This window comes from Doryrhamphus excisus, chromosome 13, assembly GCF_030265055.1.
Source record: "Doryrhamphus excisus isolate RoL2022-K1 chromosome 13, RoL_Dexc_1.0, whole genome shotgun sequence".
Taxonomy (NCBI): Eukaryota; Metazoa; Chordata; class Actinopteri; order Syngnathiformes; family Syngnathidae; genus Doryrhamphus; species Doryrhamphus excisus.
The window spans coordinates 14,941,946-14,960,933 of record NC_080478.1 but is presented as its reverse complement, the minus strand read 5'-3'; the positions used below and the strand labels follow the sequence as shown (position 1 = coordinate 14,960,933).

At 41.1% G+C, this 18,988-nt stretch overlaps 2 protein-coding genes across 2 annotated transcripts; both read left to right on the top strand.

Moving 5' to 3' along the window:
• The first annotated feature begins 411 nt into the window (after positions 1–411).
• zgc:193593 (uncharacterized protein LOC564090 homolog) lies at positions 412–3,542 on the top strand. Its single transcript, XM_058090775.1, has 2 exons — positions 412–607; positions 1,516–3,542. Exons 1-2 carry the CDS (start codon positions 557–559, stop codon positions 1,801–1,803), a joined length of 339 nt encoding a protein of 112 aa, XP_057946758.1. The 5' UTR covers positions 412–556; the 3' UTR covers positions 1,804–3,542.
• A 151-nt stretch (positions 3,543–3,693) lies between these two features.
• si:ch211-195o20.7 (cytospin-A) lies at positions 3,694–18,717 on the top strand. The gene is made up of 12 exons (XM_058090774.1): positions 3,694–4,393; positions 4,680–4,803; positions 8,219–8,800; positions 8,945–8,997; positions 13,538–14,034; positions 14,867–14,960; positions 15,035–15,101; positions 15,171–15,231; positions 15,364–15,460; positions 16,362–16,478; positions 16,918–16,977; positions 17,119–18,717. Exons 2-12 carry the CDS (start codon positions 4,764–4,766, stop codon positions 17,206–17,208), a joined length of 1,758 nt encoding a protein of 585 aa, XP_057946757.1. The 5' UTR covers positions 3,694–4,393; positions 4,680–4,763; the 3' UTR covers positions 17,209–18,717.
• Positions 18,718–18,988: the final 271 nt, after the last annotated feature.

The window sequence follows — 18,988 nt, the reverse complement described above, 5'->3', positions numbered from 1 at the left end:
TATGTCAGAATATACAGCTAAAACTCAACTGTGAATCCCCGACGTCACGTTTTGTCTACACGTCTGGAACACGTTTATTGCAACACACGTAAGAATTTATGACTTAAATGGCTTATTTCCTGGATTATATTACATTATTGAGTAATACAAACGTTACAGTGACTATAGGGATGTTATTTGAGGTGTAGAGGGCTTTAATATTGTTTTTTAAAAATGTACAGTATCTGGAGCCATGTAACCGTGATAAATGAGGAGTTGCTGTATAACAATTTTTTTTTAAGTGTCTCCTACTTTGTGTATACTGTACTGGGATCAGCCATGTTTCTGTTTACTTCTTGGCCCCAGTGTGCCAAGTCCTTTTAATCCCCTTAGAAACACCAACTGCTTGCAGCCTGTTATATAAGGAGACATTATCAAGGTAGACAAGTTCGCCTTGAACCAGATACCTGAACACAGGCCGAAGTGACCACACGCACTCAGGCAGACCCTCTGTCAGCGGGTTTCCCCTCCTGGGAGGCCAGGAAGGGGAGCTTCTTCAATTCTCAACATTGGGAAAATGTTTTTCCGACTCCAAAGACTCACCCCAGGCTACATCAGATTACTGCAGGTGAGTTTTGTTTTTGGTTGCTTTGAATGTTCTGCATATATAATTCAGGTGGAAGTCAAATTGTATGTATGATCTAGTATGTTTTCATAGTGTTGAAGTCCTCTGGGTGTGTCAAAGTGTTCACTGTGATTTATGCCCAAAAAGGACCCCCCTGCACATATCCATTTAAAGTTCAGGTTACATGGTGAATGCTTTGTCTACACTGGTCCATTGAGTAGTTCTTTAAGGCTGATGTAATCACTGCTTTCAATGTAGTGGTTTTATAGGCACACACTTAGGCTTAGCCCGTGGCTAAGTATACATCACCTAAGTATAAACTAAGCATTGTGATGCCATCAGCTAGCCTGTTATATGGTCTATCAACTGCATCACCTATGCAAATACAATGAACTGCATACTTATCACATATGTATATATAGTTACTCGATCCATGCTACATTTTCTGTGTTTATAGGATGCATTTTGCTTTAGTTCATGTCACATAATTACCTTTTTGGCGACAGAAACAATGAAGAAGTCTGAGTCTGTGACAGCCCATTGAGTTGTAAATGGAAATAAGAATTGGGTGAGTGAGCGACAGGAATGGCTTTTTAACTGACTGTGACACAACGACGTTGGAAAATATGAGGTTTCTATTATTTTCAACACTTTATTATTGTGAAAGGACTGTACAGGAAATTGTTTTTTGTTTGTTCAAAGAGATGCGGTAAATAGAAGTTAGATGGTTCTGAATCTAATGGGGCAGATACCTGAGGTGAGTACTTTGAGGGTCATGAGATGGAGTTCATACTTCGGCAAAAAGTTACAACATAATCTGGGTTCACTGAACCCGTGGATAATATTTTTTCGTGATTATTGTGTTTTGGACGCCAACACTTTGATTGATTTGTCTTCTTTTTTTCTTTCAGACCCAAGCCTACCATAATGTATGCGTGGTGCGCCCTCCTGAGAAGACCATGCCTGGCATGGCTATGCTCCTAGGAGCTGTGGGGATTGGGATGTGTGGCTACAGCTGCAGGCAGTTGGCTCTCTACCACCGGCCTTCCAGCCGTGTGCTACAGTGGGTTGGCTCGCACACTGACGCCACCATGGCGGGCGCTGCTGCCCATAGGACCCCCTTCCTTGATGCCACCTACAGGGCCGGAGCCTGCCAGGAGATCTCCCCACCCTCCTTTGTTGGCCAGAAGTTTGTTTAAAATGAGATTGGTCGCCATAGGTTGATTCTCAGTAACCACACTTGTGAATGTTGAAGATTGGAGCTATGCTGGCCCATTGTGTAAATGAGGCCCATGTGCTCTCTGATGACATGTGAGTGTGGGTATCTGGATGAGTCAACATGTGTGTTGACAGGAAGTCGGATGTAACATTAGTTTTGTGGAATTCTGTAGTTTATGCAATATGAGGAAATAACGTCTTTATTTCTAACAATAGTGTATCATTTCCTTCGCAGGCCCACTTATTGCTCAATGTAGTTTGCTTATGTTTAACATAGAGACATTGTATGACTTTTGGATGACGCAAAAAGGGACTAAAGCTTGGCAGTAGTCCTTTATGCACAGATAATTTGGCTAAGTGACCTCGCCTCCCCAAGAAGAATCAACCCAACCTATCCCATTTTGAAGACCTCTGAATAGAGCAGGTACCATCCATGAGCAAAACCTCTCAATTGATCTAGCTAAAACTGTTAAGGACAATGTAGAGGTTGGAGGTAATCTTTGTAACCCAATTAGCAACCCATTGTTAGAACCTTGATCAGGATGATGGTAATGAATACCAGGAAGTGGCAACGTACTGTTGTTTTTACCGGATTACATGATAGTGACATGCAATGTAGAGCGCAGGATTAAGCCAGGTGGCAAACCACAAAACCACTAATCTGGTTTACAATGTGTCTGTCACTCTTAAGAGATACACAGTCCCTGTGCATCCCAACATTGTACCTTTCTCCCTGCAATGTCCACCAATTGTCTCACTGCCATACATGGATTTGAATGATGTTGCGTTGGTGTTTTTGTTTGTGTTCACACCAATGAAATGAAGTCATTGAAAAGAGGGGGCATGTAATTTGGCGAGGCATTGAGTGTGGTTGAGAATGTGTGCTGTGCCTTAGGGAGAGCACAGGGTCTAACAGTCAGACTGATTCAAAGTGAAGAGTTTTACATAGACAGGACCGCAGACCACAGGGATGCTTCTTCTGTGCTACACAATGAGGCTTTCCTGTCCGACTAAACTCGACTCATAACTAGTTGTAACAGGTTGGGAGTTTTTGGAGAGACAATAGCAGACTTTGTGAAGTCCATATAACTCGGACACAAAGACAAAGTCCATAATCCGATCAGCAATGGACGTTGAAAAATTGGAACAAGACTACCACCTGTAAAGATGTTTATAATTGTTGGTCTCCCAGTAACATATTCATCAGAGAGGAAACTGAGCATGCATGTACAATATGTATTGCATTGTCTGACAGACATAGACGCTCATTCAATGCTCTCTCAGACGATACGTAGCAGTCAATATGGGATGGGTTGCAAGTTAAGTAATGTACCTGGCTGATTCTGCCCAACTCAAATTTTTTTTTTGTTGGCACTGCAGTGTTTTAGAGTGAGCGTGGAGCTCTGAATGAACCTATTGATCTCAATCATTACAGTTGGGGAGGAGAGACCTTGGGCTGTGCCTCTGCAGCAAACTGCCTCACTCACTGCTTGTCTGTTTATGAGGGTTTACTGTCAAAGATGTGCACTGAAAAAAATGGAATACCTACAATATAGGGAGTGTTTTCTTCCAGGTTGTGTCTCTTACATTGTGTAGGTGTCACTCTATTGCTGTATGTATGAGTCTACCTAAAGTTGACTTGAGCTGTGCCCTTTAGATGATACAAATGTAATGTCAGAAATTCATTGTGAAATAAAAAGTATCATGCAAGCTTCCCGCACTGCTGTTGCCTGTAATTCATAATCATATTTATGTGAATAGCAATATTTCATTATAAAAAACTATTATCTTTGAGAAAATTAATGAAGAAGAGCTTAAAAATACCAATCTCATAATGCTAGTATCAATCTGATATCAATACAGTATCCCGGTATACCAATAACAGCACTGTTTGAATTATCAACCAAAGAGCTATGGGATATCATGTGATTAATGGATTTGGACTTCATAACAAAGTGTCATTTATAACGGTGTGCAACTTGTAGTGACATGTATGAACCCCCCCCATTTGAACAGCATCACAATGACGCCAACCAACGTTCTCAGTAAATATGAGTCAGCAAGCAACAGGTTTCTTCATTCAAGGGGTGTCAAAATTGTGCCACTGCAAGTTATTTTTCCCCAGTCGGTGACTAAAGCAGGTGATTTTAATTATCAGCACCTCCTTCAATGTGAAGGAAGGAGCTCATCAATTCAATTACCTGCTGGAGAAACCGGTTGGAGAGAAAACCTGCACTGTGTCTGCCCTCCATTGACACATGCATTATTCACCCTCAAGTAAGCTCACCCGCGCCCTCTGGTGGCCTCTTTTTTTAGCGGATATCCTCGCAGGCGGGCACTCGTTGGGTTTGCCTTGTTTTATTTAGCTCGGTGCTTCACTGTCGGGGTTACAGCGAGAGTTTGCTGGAAGACTTGGATTGTTTCTAAAAACGGAATGGGATAAAAAGTTTTAAAAGGCGATGTAGTCACATGTGGAGGACTGAGCGAAGCGTTGCTACAAAGGAAAGTGTTGTGAAGAGTTGATCAAACTACAACAGGCGGATTTCTTGGATCAGTGATCCACTTTCGAGGGTTTGTGTCCATTTATTATATTCCTTTCTTAAGTTGCTACATATAGTTTGACTTAAGTAAGTCATTTAGAAGTCACTTTAAAGATAGAGCAAAGTAACCGTATTTAATTTAATAGATTATATGAAGTGTGAAATGTCTATGCAGTAGACTCAGATGTCATTGTGTTAAATTCTGATTAGAAGTGAATGAGTTTCGAGAAGTCACTGAGTTTATCTCTCAGTTTGCATACAGTGACCAAACTGTGGGACCTCATCAATCATCTCGACCGGATGTGCTCTATGTGCAGGTCACCCCCACTGCCACTTTGATCTGGGCTGGGCAGGGAAGCAAAGCACCAGCAGGGCCCATCAGCGGCCAGGTTTACAGCAGGATGGGGAACCTTTCAAGCAAGGACAGCCATGGGCTCACAGGTAGGTCATTCATGTATGTATATATATATATATATATATATATATATATATATATATATATATATATATATATATATATATATATATATATATATATATACAGTGAAGAAAATAAGTATTTGAACACCCTGCTATTTTGCTATTTCTCCCACTTAGAAATCATGGAGGGGTCTGAAATTTTCATCGTAGGTGCATGTCCACTGTGAGAGAGATAAACTAAAAAGAAAAATCCAGAAATCACAATGCATGATTTTTTAACAATTTATTTGTGTGATACAGCTGCAAATAAGTATTTGAACACCTGTGTATCATCTAGAATTCTGACCCTGAAAGACCTGTTAGTCTGCCAATTAGAAGTCCACCTGCACTCCATGTATCATCCTGAATCAGATGCACCTGTTTGAGGTCGTTAGCTGCATAAAGACACCTGTCCACCCCATACAATCAGTAAGACTTTAACTTGTAACATGGCGAAGACCAAAGAGCTGTCCAAAGACACCAGAGACAAAATTGTACACCTCCACAAGGCTGGAAAGGGCTACGGAGCAATTACCAAGCAGCTTGGTGAAAAAAGGTCCACTGTTGGAGCTATCATTAGAAAATGGAAGAAGCTAAACATGACGGTCAATCTCAATCGGAGTGGAGCCCCATGCAAGATATCACCTCGTGGGGTCTCAATGATTCTAAGAAAGGTGAGGAATCAGCCCAGAACTACACGACAGGACTTGGTCAATGACCTGAAAAGAGCTGGGACCACCGTTTCCAAGGTTACTGTAGGTAATACACTAAGACGTCATGATGTGAAATCATGCATGGCACGAAAGGTTCCCCTGCTTAAACCAGCACATGTCAAGGCCCGTCTTAAGTTTGCATATGACCATTTGGATGATACAGAGGAGTCATGGGAGAAAGTTTTATGGTCAGATGAGACCAAAATAGAACTTTTTGGTCATAATTCCAATAAGCGTGTTTGGAGGAAGAAGAATGAAGAGTACAATCCGAAGAACACCATCCCTACTGTGAAGCATGGGGGTGGTAGCATCATGCTTTGGGGGTGTTTTTCTGCACATGGGACAGGACGAGTGCACTGCATTAAAGAGAGGATGACTGGGGCCGTGTATTGTGAGATTTTGGGGAACAACCTCCTTCCCTCTGTCAGAGCATTGAAGATGGGTCGTGGCTGGGTCTTCCAACACGACAACGACCCGAAGCACACAGCCAGGAAAACCAAGGAGTGGCTCCGTAAGAAGCATATCAAGGTTCTAGCATGGCCCAGCCAGTCTTCAGACCTTAACCCAATCGAAAATCTTTGGAGGGAGCTCAAACTCCGTGTTTCTCAGCGACAGCCCAGAAACCTGACTGATCTAGAGAAGATCTGTGTGGAGGAGTGGGCCAAGATCCCTCCTGCAGTGTGTGCAAACCTGGTGAAAAACTACAGGAAACGTTTGACCTCTGTAATAGCAAACAAAGGCTACTGTACCAAATATTAACATTCATTTTCTCAGGTGTTCAAATACTTATTTGCAGCTGTATCACACAAATAAATTGTTAAAAAATCATGCATTGTGATTTCTGGATTTTTCTTTTTAGTTTATCTCTCTCACAGTGGACATGCACCTACGATGAAAATTTCAGACCCCTCCATGATTTCTAAGTGGGAGAAATAGCAAAATAGCAGGGTGTTCAAATACTTATTTTCTTCACTGTATATATATATATATATATATATATATATATATATATATATATATATACATAGTACACACGCTGGATGGTGCATTGTAGATTAGAAGGAAACAAAAGCAACAAAGAGGCCAGAATCTTGGCAGCCCTCCTATGTGTGTTGCTCAGTTAGTGGTCATTCTCCTCCTGTCCCCCATGTGATCCATCGGGCCAGCTGTGATGAATCGGCAGAATTCCCCAGCTCGGCACAAGGGCAGCAGATTAATCATAAAGGCTTAATGCTGTCTGACATCCACGCTCGCTCACACTCACACACACACAAACCTCATTACACACATTTACTCAGTCAGTCTGCCACCCATGTGCATGGATGGGCGAGCACATTAAGGTTTGGAATGAAGAAATAAAAGGCAAGGGTGGCTTGAGAAACTTATTAAACAATCCACTCATTCTTTTCCAATGAGGTCGTGTATGCATAGTTGCTGCTATTTAAAATGAAATCCTTTCTTTTTACAAGCAGAGCACAGCTTTTGTCCAAACAAGGGCAATGAAAAAAAGAGAAATGATGCTCAGTCATTTATGAGTTGTGATTAGTGACTCCATTGTTCAGTTTGCTGCAGTTGTTTGTTCCAGAATTATGTGGTTTGTGACTGTTGCCCAACATTGTTCATGTGCAGCCTCCCCGTGAAAGTATTCCCAGTGACATGAGCAGCTCAATGAATGGTATTTTCAGTGTCAACGTGCCAGACGAGTGACCACTAAAGTGGTTTTCTCCCATCGTTCCTCCATGACATCATTGCCTGGTGATTCACACACTAGCTGGGTGATTGTCACTCCTTTTGTGTCGTCCTTCCCACGCTGCTTAAAATATGTTTTTATACTCCCTTGCGGATTATTATTGCTTTATATTTACACAGGTGCAGTTATTTATAGAATATTTGGATAGACAACTAGACTCCATTCACTTAATGAGGGAAAATAAGGATTCATTCATTTTCTACCGCTTATCCTCATGGGGGATGCTGGAGCCTATCCCAGCTGTCTTCAGGCAAGAGGCGGGGTACACCCTGGACATGGTCGCCAGCCAATCACAGGGCACATATAGACAAACAACCATTCACACTCACATTCATATGTATGGACAATTTGGAGTCGCCAATTAACCTAGCATGTTTTTGGAATGTGGGGAGAATGTGGAAACTCCACACAGAGATGGCCAAGGTTGGAATTGAACTTGGGTCTCCTAGCTGAGAAGCCTACGTTGTAACCACTCAACCGCCGTGCAGCCCGCAAAAATAAGGATTACGTTGGTAAAATAGATCAAAGTGGTCTTTTTATATGATTTACTTCAGTGTATGTCCTTTGTTTGTTTTATATGTACACATGCAGTTAACTTATGCTGTTAAACTAAGCTAGGTATTCATCTCAGTTGCAAAAACTACAAAAATATTATGTGGCTGTTTACCCCAAAATTGTGTCTAACTGCTGACAATTGCTTTCACCACGTCCAAATGCCAAATAAGGGAATTAATTGCCTGTATGCAGGTTAGTTTATCAGCACATCATAGCGAGCCTACATATTGAGAGTCAGATCAGAGTGATCTGTTTCTAGTCATCTACGACACAGAAATTGTCTATTAAATATTGTTTAAAAAAAACAAAACATATGGATCAGAAGGTCGTGCCAAGCAACTCATATGCTTTCTTTCAAAAGTCATATTATTTCTTCTAGGTAACCACTTGGAGAGTTTCCACACTCCTCGTGCCTCCCCACAAAGTGACGTACCTGGACCTGTACCTGGTGTCCCTCAGCTCCTACCTCCCTCATCAGCTAAATATCCCATTTCATCTTCACCTCCAGTATCAGTGTTTACATCATCCAGCGTGAAGAGATCACAGCCAAGTTCTGCCATTCCTACACCTGAGTGGAGGCCTCCTCCTTCACGACTCAACTCAAACAGTTCCTCAACTGCTTCAGGAGCCAGTCCGGTGGCTACCAAGCCAGACTGTACAGTAGCAGCGATAGGACACATTACGGTGGCAAAGAACGGGGCTCCTTCTTCTTCTACCCCTCGGCCCGTACCTGTCAGCCCATCAAAGAGTCCATCGACTCCATGTAGCTCCTCACCGGTTGTGTGCAGCTCTTCTGGGCCAAAATGGAGAGAGAGAGATAGCGGCCTGAGTCGGTCTCTGCTGGAGAGAGACCGTCCGGAGGCTGGAGACATCCAGGCAAAGGAACTGGAGACATTGCTAGAGGAATGTCGGACAACACTGGGGATCTCCGTCAGTCAGGATGGGCCCACAAACATCACAGGTAAGAGCTGTAAAACATTTGACTACTCTAATATTTTGTTTTATTACAAATTGTCCTATTTTGAGAAGAACAAACACTTATTTGACCTTTTTCCCCTTCGGTTTTGTTTGCATTTGACATTATCTGACATTTCTACTCCATCAGAGATGCTGAAATGCCTCCAGGTTGAAGTGAAGAATTTGAAGAGCACAATGCAGGTGAGATGTGCATGGAGAATGGCTGAAACTGTGAATCAATACACTGATGGGGTAAAAGCTAGTACCTAGTGTAAATATCTAGTAAATGCACCTTTAAAAAAAAAAAAAAAAACACCAACCAGAATGAAAAAATTCTCAGAACGTGATAACTGGATTCTCCTTTCTATCTTGTCAAAACATGAAACAGTCTCTCTGGTTTCACTGGATTATTTTTTGTATTGTTTGTATTGTAGCCGCACGGTCCGGGAGTGGTTAGCGTGCAGGCCTCACAGCTAGGAGACTAGAGTTCAATTCCACCCTCTGCCATTTTTGCATGATAGTTTGCATGTTCTCCCCGTGCATGCGTGGGTTTTCGCCGAGTACTCCGGTTTCCTCCCACATTCCAAAAACATGCTAGGTTAATTGGCGACTCCAAATTGTCCATAGGTATGAATGTGAGTGTGAATGGTTGTTTGTCTATATGTGCCCTGTGATTGGCTGGCGACCAGTCCAGGGTGTACCCCGCCTCTCGCCCGAAGACAGCTGACCCTAGTGAGGATAAGCGGTATAGAAAATGTATTTTTTTGGTATAGTTTTGTTCACTTAATCTGTTCAGACGTATTTTTATCATTTTCCTTGATTTATGTTCCTTTTGGTTTATCATCGTCAGCATACGTACTGTACATACTACGTATTGTTTTCTGTCTGTGTACGTATTAAGTGCACCTACAGAAATTCCATCACATTAGGAAGACATGTTCACAAGCATTCCATCGTTTGCTAGATATGTCCATCAGATCTAAAGCTAATCTGCGGTCATTTCCTGGTTCCAACTGTGACCACTCCCTTAGGATAGCATCTGGAGGCTCACAGCTTCCTACAGGTTACAACAGCAGGAATACGACCCAAAGCGGGAACTCCCTTCTTAGCTCTTCTCTATGTGAGTGCTAGTTTTTTTGCGTGATTTAGGTTGCAAGCACTTACAAAGGAACTCGTCTTTTGTGAATATATTTAAGTTGAGAACATTTGGTTTTGAAGTTTTCAACTGCAGATAGCTTCTTTTTGCACGTTTATGTTATTGATGTTATGATGTTACTGCAAATATGACCTGTTGGACTGTTTCGCGGTATCCACGCAATGCACATGGCAGATTGATTGAAGGCTCTTGCTCGCATGTTTGTTGTTCATTTTCTCTTCTCAATATCTACACTTTGTCTCTTTTTCACTTTCCCACACCCCAAAAGAAGCTTGCAAATATAATCCGTGCATGGGCTAGCACAAAGCACGGGGAGACAAAGCACCAAAAGGTAGCAGTGTATTAGAAACTGAGGCAATCCAACACTGTGTTTACATGGGCCCTCACTGGGCCAATTGACGTTGCAAAGCCTGACTTTATGAACCCACTCAGTCTGCTCTGCTGTCCTGGGAGCCTTTTTGTGGGGAGCGGGTGGAAGGGGAGTGGGTACGGCAGTGTGGAGGAGGAGTGTTCACAATGGGCTGTTCAGGAGACAAAACTTGTTTTGTTTTGTTCCGTGTGGTGAGCAAGAGGAGGCGGTTGAAGGCCGAAGCGCTCACCCCCACTGGCCATTTGTTTTTGTGTCTGTTGCACACGTGAGACAGAGCTCACAAATACATAACACATGCAGTGAATGTCTTTTAAGAGTGCAGATGATTTTTTGCTTTCTTCTTCCCCTGTGGTGCCTCTCTTTGGCTTTTCTTCAATTTGTCCATCAGACATCCAACCGCTCATTCCTGAGCACAGCAGCTCAAAAATGTACTACATTGTTGGTTTCCCCTCATTTCACCCCCATCCCCTTGACTTTATTTCTAGGATGTTCCACTTCGAAATATGTTTTTATAAAATGCTTATATATTTTAATACCCCTTTCTTTTATGACGTAATTTATCTTTCAGTCCTTGAATACACAGTATGAACTACAATATTGGGTCACATGACTTCAGGAATGAGGGTTATTAGTCTTCTGTCTGATGTGTTCCTGTTTTTTTTTTGTTAAAGTACCTTGCCTCTCATCTGAAGACAGCTGGGATAGGCTCCAGCATGCCCGCGACCCTCGTGAAGATAAGCAGTTTAGAAAATAGATTAATGGAACTATGTCTTCCTATAGCAATACTGGCAAAATTATTGTGCTATGAAATTAGCCATACTCCTAAAAACCTAAAAAGTTAAAGTAGTCAGTGTACAGCTTGTGATTGTCTAAATACTCTGATTGTCAATATTTTGTGTCTCCGTATATTCTTTCTCTAAGAACAAATGTTTTTAATGAATGGACACACATTCCTATAGATGCACTCTAAAATCCTGGGGAGGGTCTTCACAGAAAACTGAACCACATTCACTTCCTGTAAGGGCCAGGTGTCCCAATGCCTTTGACCATATCAATAAATATATACTGTATCTCAAAACAGCTCTAGAATGAGTTCCAGGTGATTGCTCTTTTGAAAATTTGTAGAATGATCTTGGTCGTTATTTGCTCGCTTTATCATTTAAACGACGCTGTCTAGACTAGAAGGAGGCATCTGCGATGTTGAACGTGAAAACGGTGAATTATGCAGTGTGGAAGACATGGCATTGACTTGGGCCCCCTTTCACTTTCATGTCCATTTAGTGGAGGTATGCACTTTGGTGGTGAGACGGTATTCAATCATTTTTGAATGCATACCACAGAGTGAGAAGAGTTTTAGATGTTTCTCCAAGTAAGTGTCAGAGAGAGAACGAGAGCTTGGGTGGGGGAGACAACTAGGGACAGATGGATTGAACAATATCGCTTTCCCCATCAGAAATTCAGATGTGGAACTAGATGTGTGTGTTTATGTGTACACACACCACATCTGGTCTTGCTGTGAGCCATGGGTCATAGCTCTTCCGGGTGTGTGTGTGTGTGTCTCTTGACAATCCACACCCTTATCTCGGTGTGAACTGAGGAGCACCCCTTCCTGTTTCCTTAAACAGACTTGCTCCAGTTGGAGCGTTCATGGCCAGATAAGCATGACTATGTGAAGACAAGATCCGCATTGTTTTTTTTTTTGTGCTTAATATAGAACTAAGAATGAATCCTGCTGTTTGACATGTTTCCCCGACGAGAACGGGAATGCCAAACAATACAGATAAAATGATCATGGGGTTTGGCGGTGAGGCTCAAGAATAAGGAATGTGTGTGCGGGGAAGAGAAAAGAAATGTGAGATGTGTGTGTGTGTGTGTGTGTGTGTCTGTAGACTTTAATCAGGTCCAGCTGTGTTCTTGAGTCACTGGTCAGAAGAGAGAACATCGACTTGGCTCGGATATTACTTCCTCCTCCGCATCTCCATCCTTTCTTCATCTAATTACTCACCTCTCTAACCTCTGTGCTCCCCAACCATGCTTCTAAACCCTCTGGCTGATATTGCCTTTCAGTGCGTCTGCTGGCTTCATTAAATATGTACCTCCCTTCCTTTTATTTCTTGCTTCTTTTAAACTGGTGGCTGGAGCAGGCACCAGTTAATGCTTGCTTTTTTTTTTTTTTAAATCACACGATCATAAATAACACTAAACTGTTTCAGTATGATTATCATCAAAAGTATTGTTGGCTATCCTGTAATCACTTTCACTTGTTTATTGTTAACGTTTCTTTGTTTTGAACATTTTGGCGAGTAGGGACATTTTTTACATAGTTCACTTCCTGTGGAAAAGTCCCTCCCTGTTTGCTTGTCAGGGCTTGCAGTGCCATTTAATTCCCATTGTTCTCTACAAGTGATAGTAGATAATACTTATACATCAAACAACACTTGCAGCATCGTGGACAAACCATCCATTCATCAATTTTCTATACCGCTTATCCTCACGAGGGTCACGGGCTGGAGCCTATCCCAGCTGTCTTTGGGCAAGAAGCGGCGTACACCCTGGACTGGTCCAGTCCACAAACACGGATATTAATTGAATGGTCCAAATTGTCTGTTGGTGTAAATTATGTACATATATAGTACATAATAAACGTCTGTGATTGACTTCTGACCAGTCCGGAGTGTACCCTGTCTGTCATCCAAAGTCAGCTGGGATAGGCTCCAGCTCACAAGTAACGAAGAACAGGATTAGCGGTAGGAAAATGAAGGAATGAATTAAATAACAGCGCCCAATAAGCGCACCTCTGTGCCATGGCTAAACAATAATCCCAGTTAGTGGTGAATTCCTCCCTTTTGTTGTAGTGAGTGTTACTGTATTCATTCATTCATTCATTCATTTTCGACCGCTTGTGCTCACGAGGGTTGTGGGGGGTGCTGGAACCTATCCTAGCTGTCTTCGGGTTAAACAAAATTTAACAGTGTAAAAAGATGGACAAGATGGTTAGAAAATAGGCTGTGGTCAATCTTTTTACACTTTCATTGTCTTCATTAAAAAGTGGGTAGTTAGAAACTGATATAGGACGAGAAGTCATGTGGGCTCATGCAACATCCCTCCACATAATTTAGTTGACATTGATATAATAAAGTTTGAGTAAAAACAGTAATACAGTATATCCACTTTGTAGCAGTCAATGCACCTAATGCATCTATTTGTCCTTTCAGACAGAGCGTACAGAATGGCTACAATTCCAGGCTGACCTTCAGGTAGCAGTATCAGTAGCCGACCGTCTCAGAGCCGAGACCGAAGAGGAGCTGACGGCGCTCCGGACGGCTCATAAAGATGTGGAAAGAGAACTAGCCGCTGCCCAGCACCGACAGAAGGAGGCTGACATGCAGCTTGTCTCTTTGAGAGGGGAGTTGGAGGAGAGCAGGCGGAGGCTGACTACTCTGAGTCAGACTACAGACAAAATAAATATCCAAGAAGGAGAGAAGACAGAACCTCTGAAGAACTGTGATGTCAACGAAGGGAGCCAGAGAGGCAGAGAGAGGGGGGTGTACCAGCTGGCGGGGAGCCCGAATGATGCCATGAAGAATGTTGCCAGAGAGGAGAGTACAGCTGTCACTAAAAGATACCTTAGAAATGTAACCAATGAGGAAAGAAGAGTGGAGGAGGTGCGATTCGGTGAGACACGAAAAACCGCACCTGCTGCGAGGTCAAGGTGAGATATCCTAACCACTATTCCACTATGCCGCCCATACAAAAACTAATAGACACAAGAGAGTATAATAATATTAGGCGTTAAGTAGAAGTGATGCCAGCCTTTAACATGTTGGGGTCGTGGAGGATGTTTGAGGAAATACGGTTGCCGGTGTCATTTTTAGTTTTGGGGATTCTGGTGTCTCATGCATGTAAATAAATTCCTGCCATCAGGAAGCAGGAAGCGACCATTTGTATTTCTTGGTCCTAACACTTACACAGTTATACTCCAAATGAAGTACCCCACATTTTAAATGACATTCATTCATTCATTTTCTACTACTTATCCTCATGAGGGTCGCAGGGGGTGCTGGAGCCTATCCCAGCTGTCTACGGGCGAGAGGCGGGGTACACCCTGGACTGGTCGCCAGCCAATCACAGGGCACATATGTATACACAAACAACCATTCACACTCACATTCATACTCGCCAATTAACCTAGCATGTTTTTGGAATGTGGGAGGAAACTGCAGTTACAGTACAGATAAATGTATAAATATTATCAGTTTCTCTAGTATTTTAAATCGTGGGTGGATAACAAAAAAAAATTCTGTCCCTTAATGACGGAAAATAATTGAAAAGCACTGTTCTAGTCTGAGGTAATAAGGAAAAAGCCATTCAACCAAATACAAACCTTGGAATGTGTGTGGAAATTATTTTTAATATGTAGATGGCCATTTTCAGTGTATAGCGACTGCTTGTAATGCTGGTTGTGTTGAGTTATAAATGACATTCCATTGTTTTGTTTTATTCTTATTGTTGTAAATCTCTTTTAATGTATCATAACACTACAGAAGTCTATCGAGATTACCAGCATCCTCAGATTCTGTCACATTACAGAATGGAACTTCCCAGCCTACCACTGTCACAGCTCAATCTGCAAACAAGGTCTGGTTTACTTAAAAAAAATAATTTACATAAAAAAATGCTTTAAAAAATAGTTTTTATGTATACTTTTTAAGAATTCGGGGTACCTTAGAGGACGTAGAAGTTTGGACCGACAAGACAGCAGGCCCAATATAGATACAGGTATATGTATTTGTTATTATGGTATCCATTCTAGTAATGATGTTTTGTTTTTACATTTTTTTATTGCAGGAAAAACTGAGGAGTCTTTAAACAAGTACAACTCAACTCTCACGGAGCTTCCACCAACCAGGTGACCGTTAGTTCCCATTAAGCTTTCTATTCCTTTCTATTCAATCCTGAATATATTACTTGTTCACTTTTACGTTTGAGTGGTATATCAAAATGTAAGAAGCAGATCTGAAGCTCTTGTCCTCCTGTTCAGGTCTCAGGATGGTTTCAATCTGCTCCTGCGTCGCCATGGAGGCTCGAAGAGGAACTCGCTGCTACGTTGGTGTCAGAGTCAAACACAAGGCTACAAAGTAAGCCTAATACTTGTCTTTGATAAATAGTAGACTCTTCAAGTGGGTACACTGGAACATTGTTTTGTGTATTTTTTGTGTTTCGTGCGTCTTGTTGTGTTCGTAATGTATTTTTATCGACTGGTTTCCATGTACACATATGGGGAAAAATGTATTCAGTTTGAATACATTTTGGTTTGAGTCAGAATTTCTTAGACATGTTAATGAAGCTAACAAAGGATGTATTCTTAAATGTTTGAACAAGTATGTATTAGTAATAGTAGTAATAAATCTCATGTTGCATTACGGCATGACCCCGAGATGGAAAGAGTGGTGAAGTGCAGGTAGAAGTCTTTAATTAGCTTTTTAGAGAAAAGCTTCCATGGTGTGGCATTGCTCACCAACTCAGGAGCAACAACATTAAAATAAAGTCAAAAGAAAGGCAACGGATGGTAGCATAGGATGGTATTAACTCGCCACTTCAGCCACATCTGACACAAGCAATAATACAGCAACTAAATGAAGCTCATAATTGAAGCAAATTATAACACTGAATGTTCATTAGCCTCAGCTGATCTCAAAGAAAGAAAAGACTTCCCACTCAAAATCCAAAATGAGAGTCTTAACAGGAAATAATGTGAAAATAACACCAAAGGTCCATCTTGTCTTGAATGTGAAATGGAATATTTTGTCAGACCAAAAAAAAAATAAAGGTACAAACACAGCACTGTAACATAATTATCATATCATATATAAGTAGTTAATGTATAGTAGTTTACTTCAAAAAATGCTGTCTTTTTGCATAGCCACAGTGTCCATCTCTCTCATAGTCTCACTGAGTCTGAGTCAGCCATATCTTGTCCCTAATAATGCCACATTATGTCATTATGTGCTAATGGAACTCTTGTATTATTTTCTCCAGAATATTGACATCACCAATTTTAGCAGCAGCTGGGTAGATGGCCTTGCATTCTGTGCTGTTTATCACACCTACCTATCTTCACACATCCCCTACAGCAGTCTCAGTCCAGAGAACAAGGTAAGCTTGTTACTGTTTGATATTGGTGGGGTTTGTTGAAGATAAATGTAATATTCATCTGCCTTGAATACAACTAAACGCTTTCAAGCAGTTAAGGACTTGCATGCTTGTACGATTTGAAACACTCACCAGCCGTCTCATTAGGTATGCCTGCATAATCTGATGAGAGCTGGTGTAAAAGCTGCATCCACATTGCTGATCATAATGCATGAGGATAATAAAGCATTCACACTCACATTATTCGTTTTTGTGTTGGTTTTAATTACATTTGATAATCATTACTCAATAAACCCAATAAATCAAGTTCTTAATTCAGCACAACTAATTAAATCAATCATAACATGTGGTCGCCTGACTCATAGTGGATGTTGAAAGGGTGGAATTAATTTATCTTATGCGTCACTGGGTTGTGCTTTTTTGCTTTGTTGTATCGTTGCAGAGGGAGAATCTCAACCTAGCATTCAAGACAGGCGAGGCTGTTGGGATTGCCCGATCTTTGGTAAGTCTTATTCCCTTTCAGAACCTAAAATTGGTTACTTTATTGATAACATTAGTTAGGATGGTTGATCCTAAAAAGACTTGTACAGTCTGTGAAGTAATTCCACTTCTCAGTTAATCACTTCAACTCTTTGTTTAACAGACTGTAGAGGAGATGCTGCGAACAGGCGGCCCTGACTGGCAAAGGGTCCTGAGCTACGTGGAGAGCATGTATCGTCACTTTGAGATGTAGTCTGCAGTCTCAAAGTAGGGAAACTACAGTATACACTATTAACAGTCTTAAGATGATGGCTCAGTTAGTGTTTGGACCACAGTTCAGCTAATGTTTGTGAAGTGCAGCCTTTTGACCTTGAAGTGAAGCAATAACCATCATAGAATGTGAATGGCTTGTGTCAAAATGATTGTGTAAAATCCTAAAGTGGTATAATGGCGTAGAGTGTATACTGTATGCCGTTGTTTATCCAAGCTGTTTCATAACACTGGAAGAAATATTTCCACATATAATACAAATTGTGTGACAATGTGTTTATATCTATTGGAGTGATGACCATCATTGTTTTGTGTGTGTAGAGCAGGTGTGGGCAAACTACGGCCCGGGGGCCACATGCGGCCCACCAAGCGTTTGAATCCGGCCTGCCAGTTGCTTTATACGTATTTCAACTTTTAACATAAAAACTGGCAACATGACTTGCAAGTCGGATGTTTTATTTAGTAAAAAACCTGTAAAATTAAATTACATAGTTCGATGTGGTCTGATATTTAAAGTGCTCCTGAAAAAAGGGACATGAGGACATACAGCTAATAGAATAACACTTTTACAGATAAAATTAGACAAATAATTCAAGGAAAATTATAAGCATAAAATTGTGTGTGTGTGTTAAAGATATGTTCTGCCCCCCCTGGACAATTTTGTTAACTCAATGCGGCCGACGAGTCAAAATATTTGCCCACCCCTGGTGTAAGAGGATACATTTATGTCCAAAAACTATGTATACCCTGGATAAATTTCTGTTTGCTGAACCAGTTTCTTTCCATTTAACATTAATAACAAAAACCCGAACTCATAATACACCCATTTTTTATTATCTACAGTTAATTGTTTAATTGCTTACACTTTAATGTGCTCTAAGTTAAAATCCTGCAAAACAAAATACATTTGGATTGTATTTGTTGGTCAAAACAAACGCTGAGGGTCATGAATCACACTCGTAATAAAAGGACTCAGAGCTCTGATTTATTCAAAATGAAAGCCAACAGTGTAGATATTTTTTGTAGTATATTTGACATGTGCTGTAAATGTCTCTACACTGGTACTGAACTGAAGTACTGTAATTCATTAAGCTTTTACCGAACTTGCATTTATTTTTTGTTCTGCATGTGTGTTTTTATCATTTAACGTATGTACAGCTTAGCAATCTCCTAATATGCACTTATGCAAGCACTTTGTCTGTTAAGAATGTATTTTGAATATTGATGAATGGCTTTTTTTGGGTTGCAAGAGCAGTGAATTTAAGGGTCCAGGTCTGCTTAGTCGTGATCACAATGTGATTGTGGCTTCATTGAAAGTTGACAATGTTAAATACTCCAGGCGGCTGCACAGGCTTGCTCATCCATTACATTAACAGTGGCACAACAAATGCCTTCCGTAGGCATGCTTAAAATGGACTTTGTACTCTTGATTATACAGTAGGTGCACGCCAAATATTTGACAAACATTTCTTGTAACATGTGTTAATATGTAACTAGTGTTAATACCAAAGGAATAAAGTGTTTATCAACAATGATAAAGCCTGACATGTTTCCAGTATTTGGTAAAAGAAAAATAAAGGAATTAAACACTTCCAAGAAGCATTTAAACAAATGGACGTGTAATGGGTGTTCAGCCAGGTTTTACATACACACTTTAAGTCTGTCTCACTGGGTGGGCTGTGTAGAACTCTGGTATGACTTTATATTAGCCTGCACTGTGCTACCACCTAGTGGTAAGATCGAGTAAGGATAAATCCAAACTG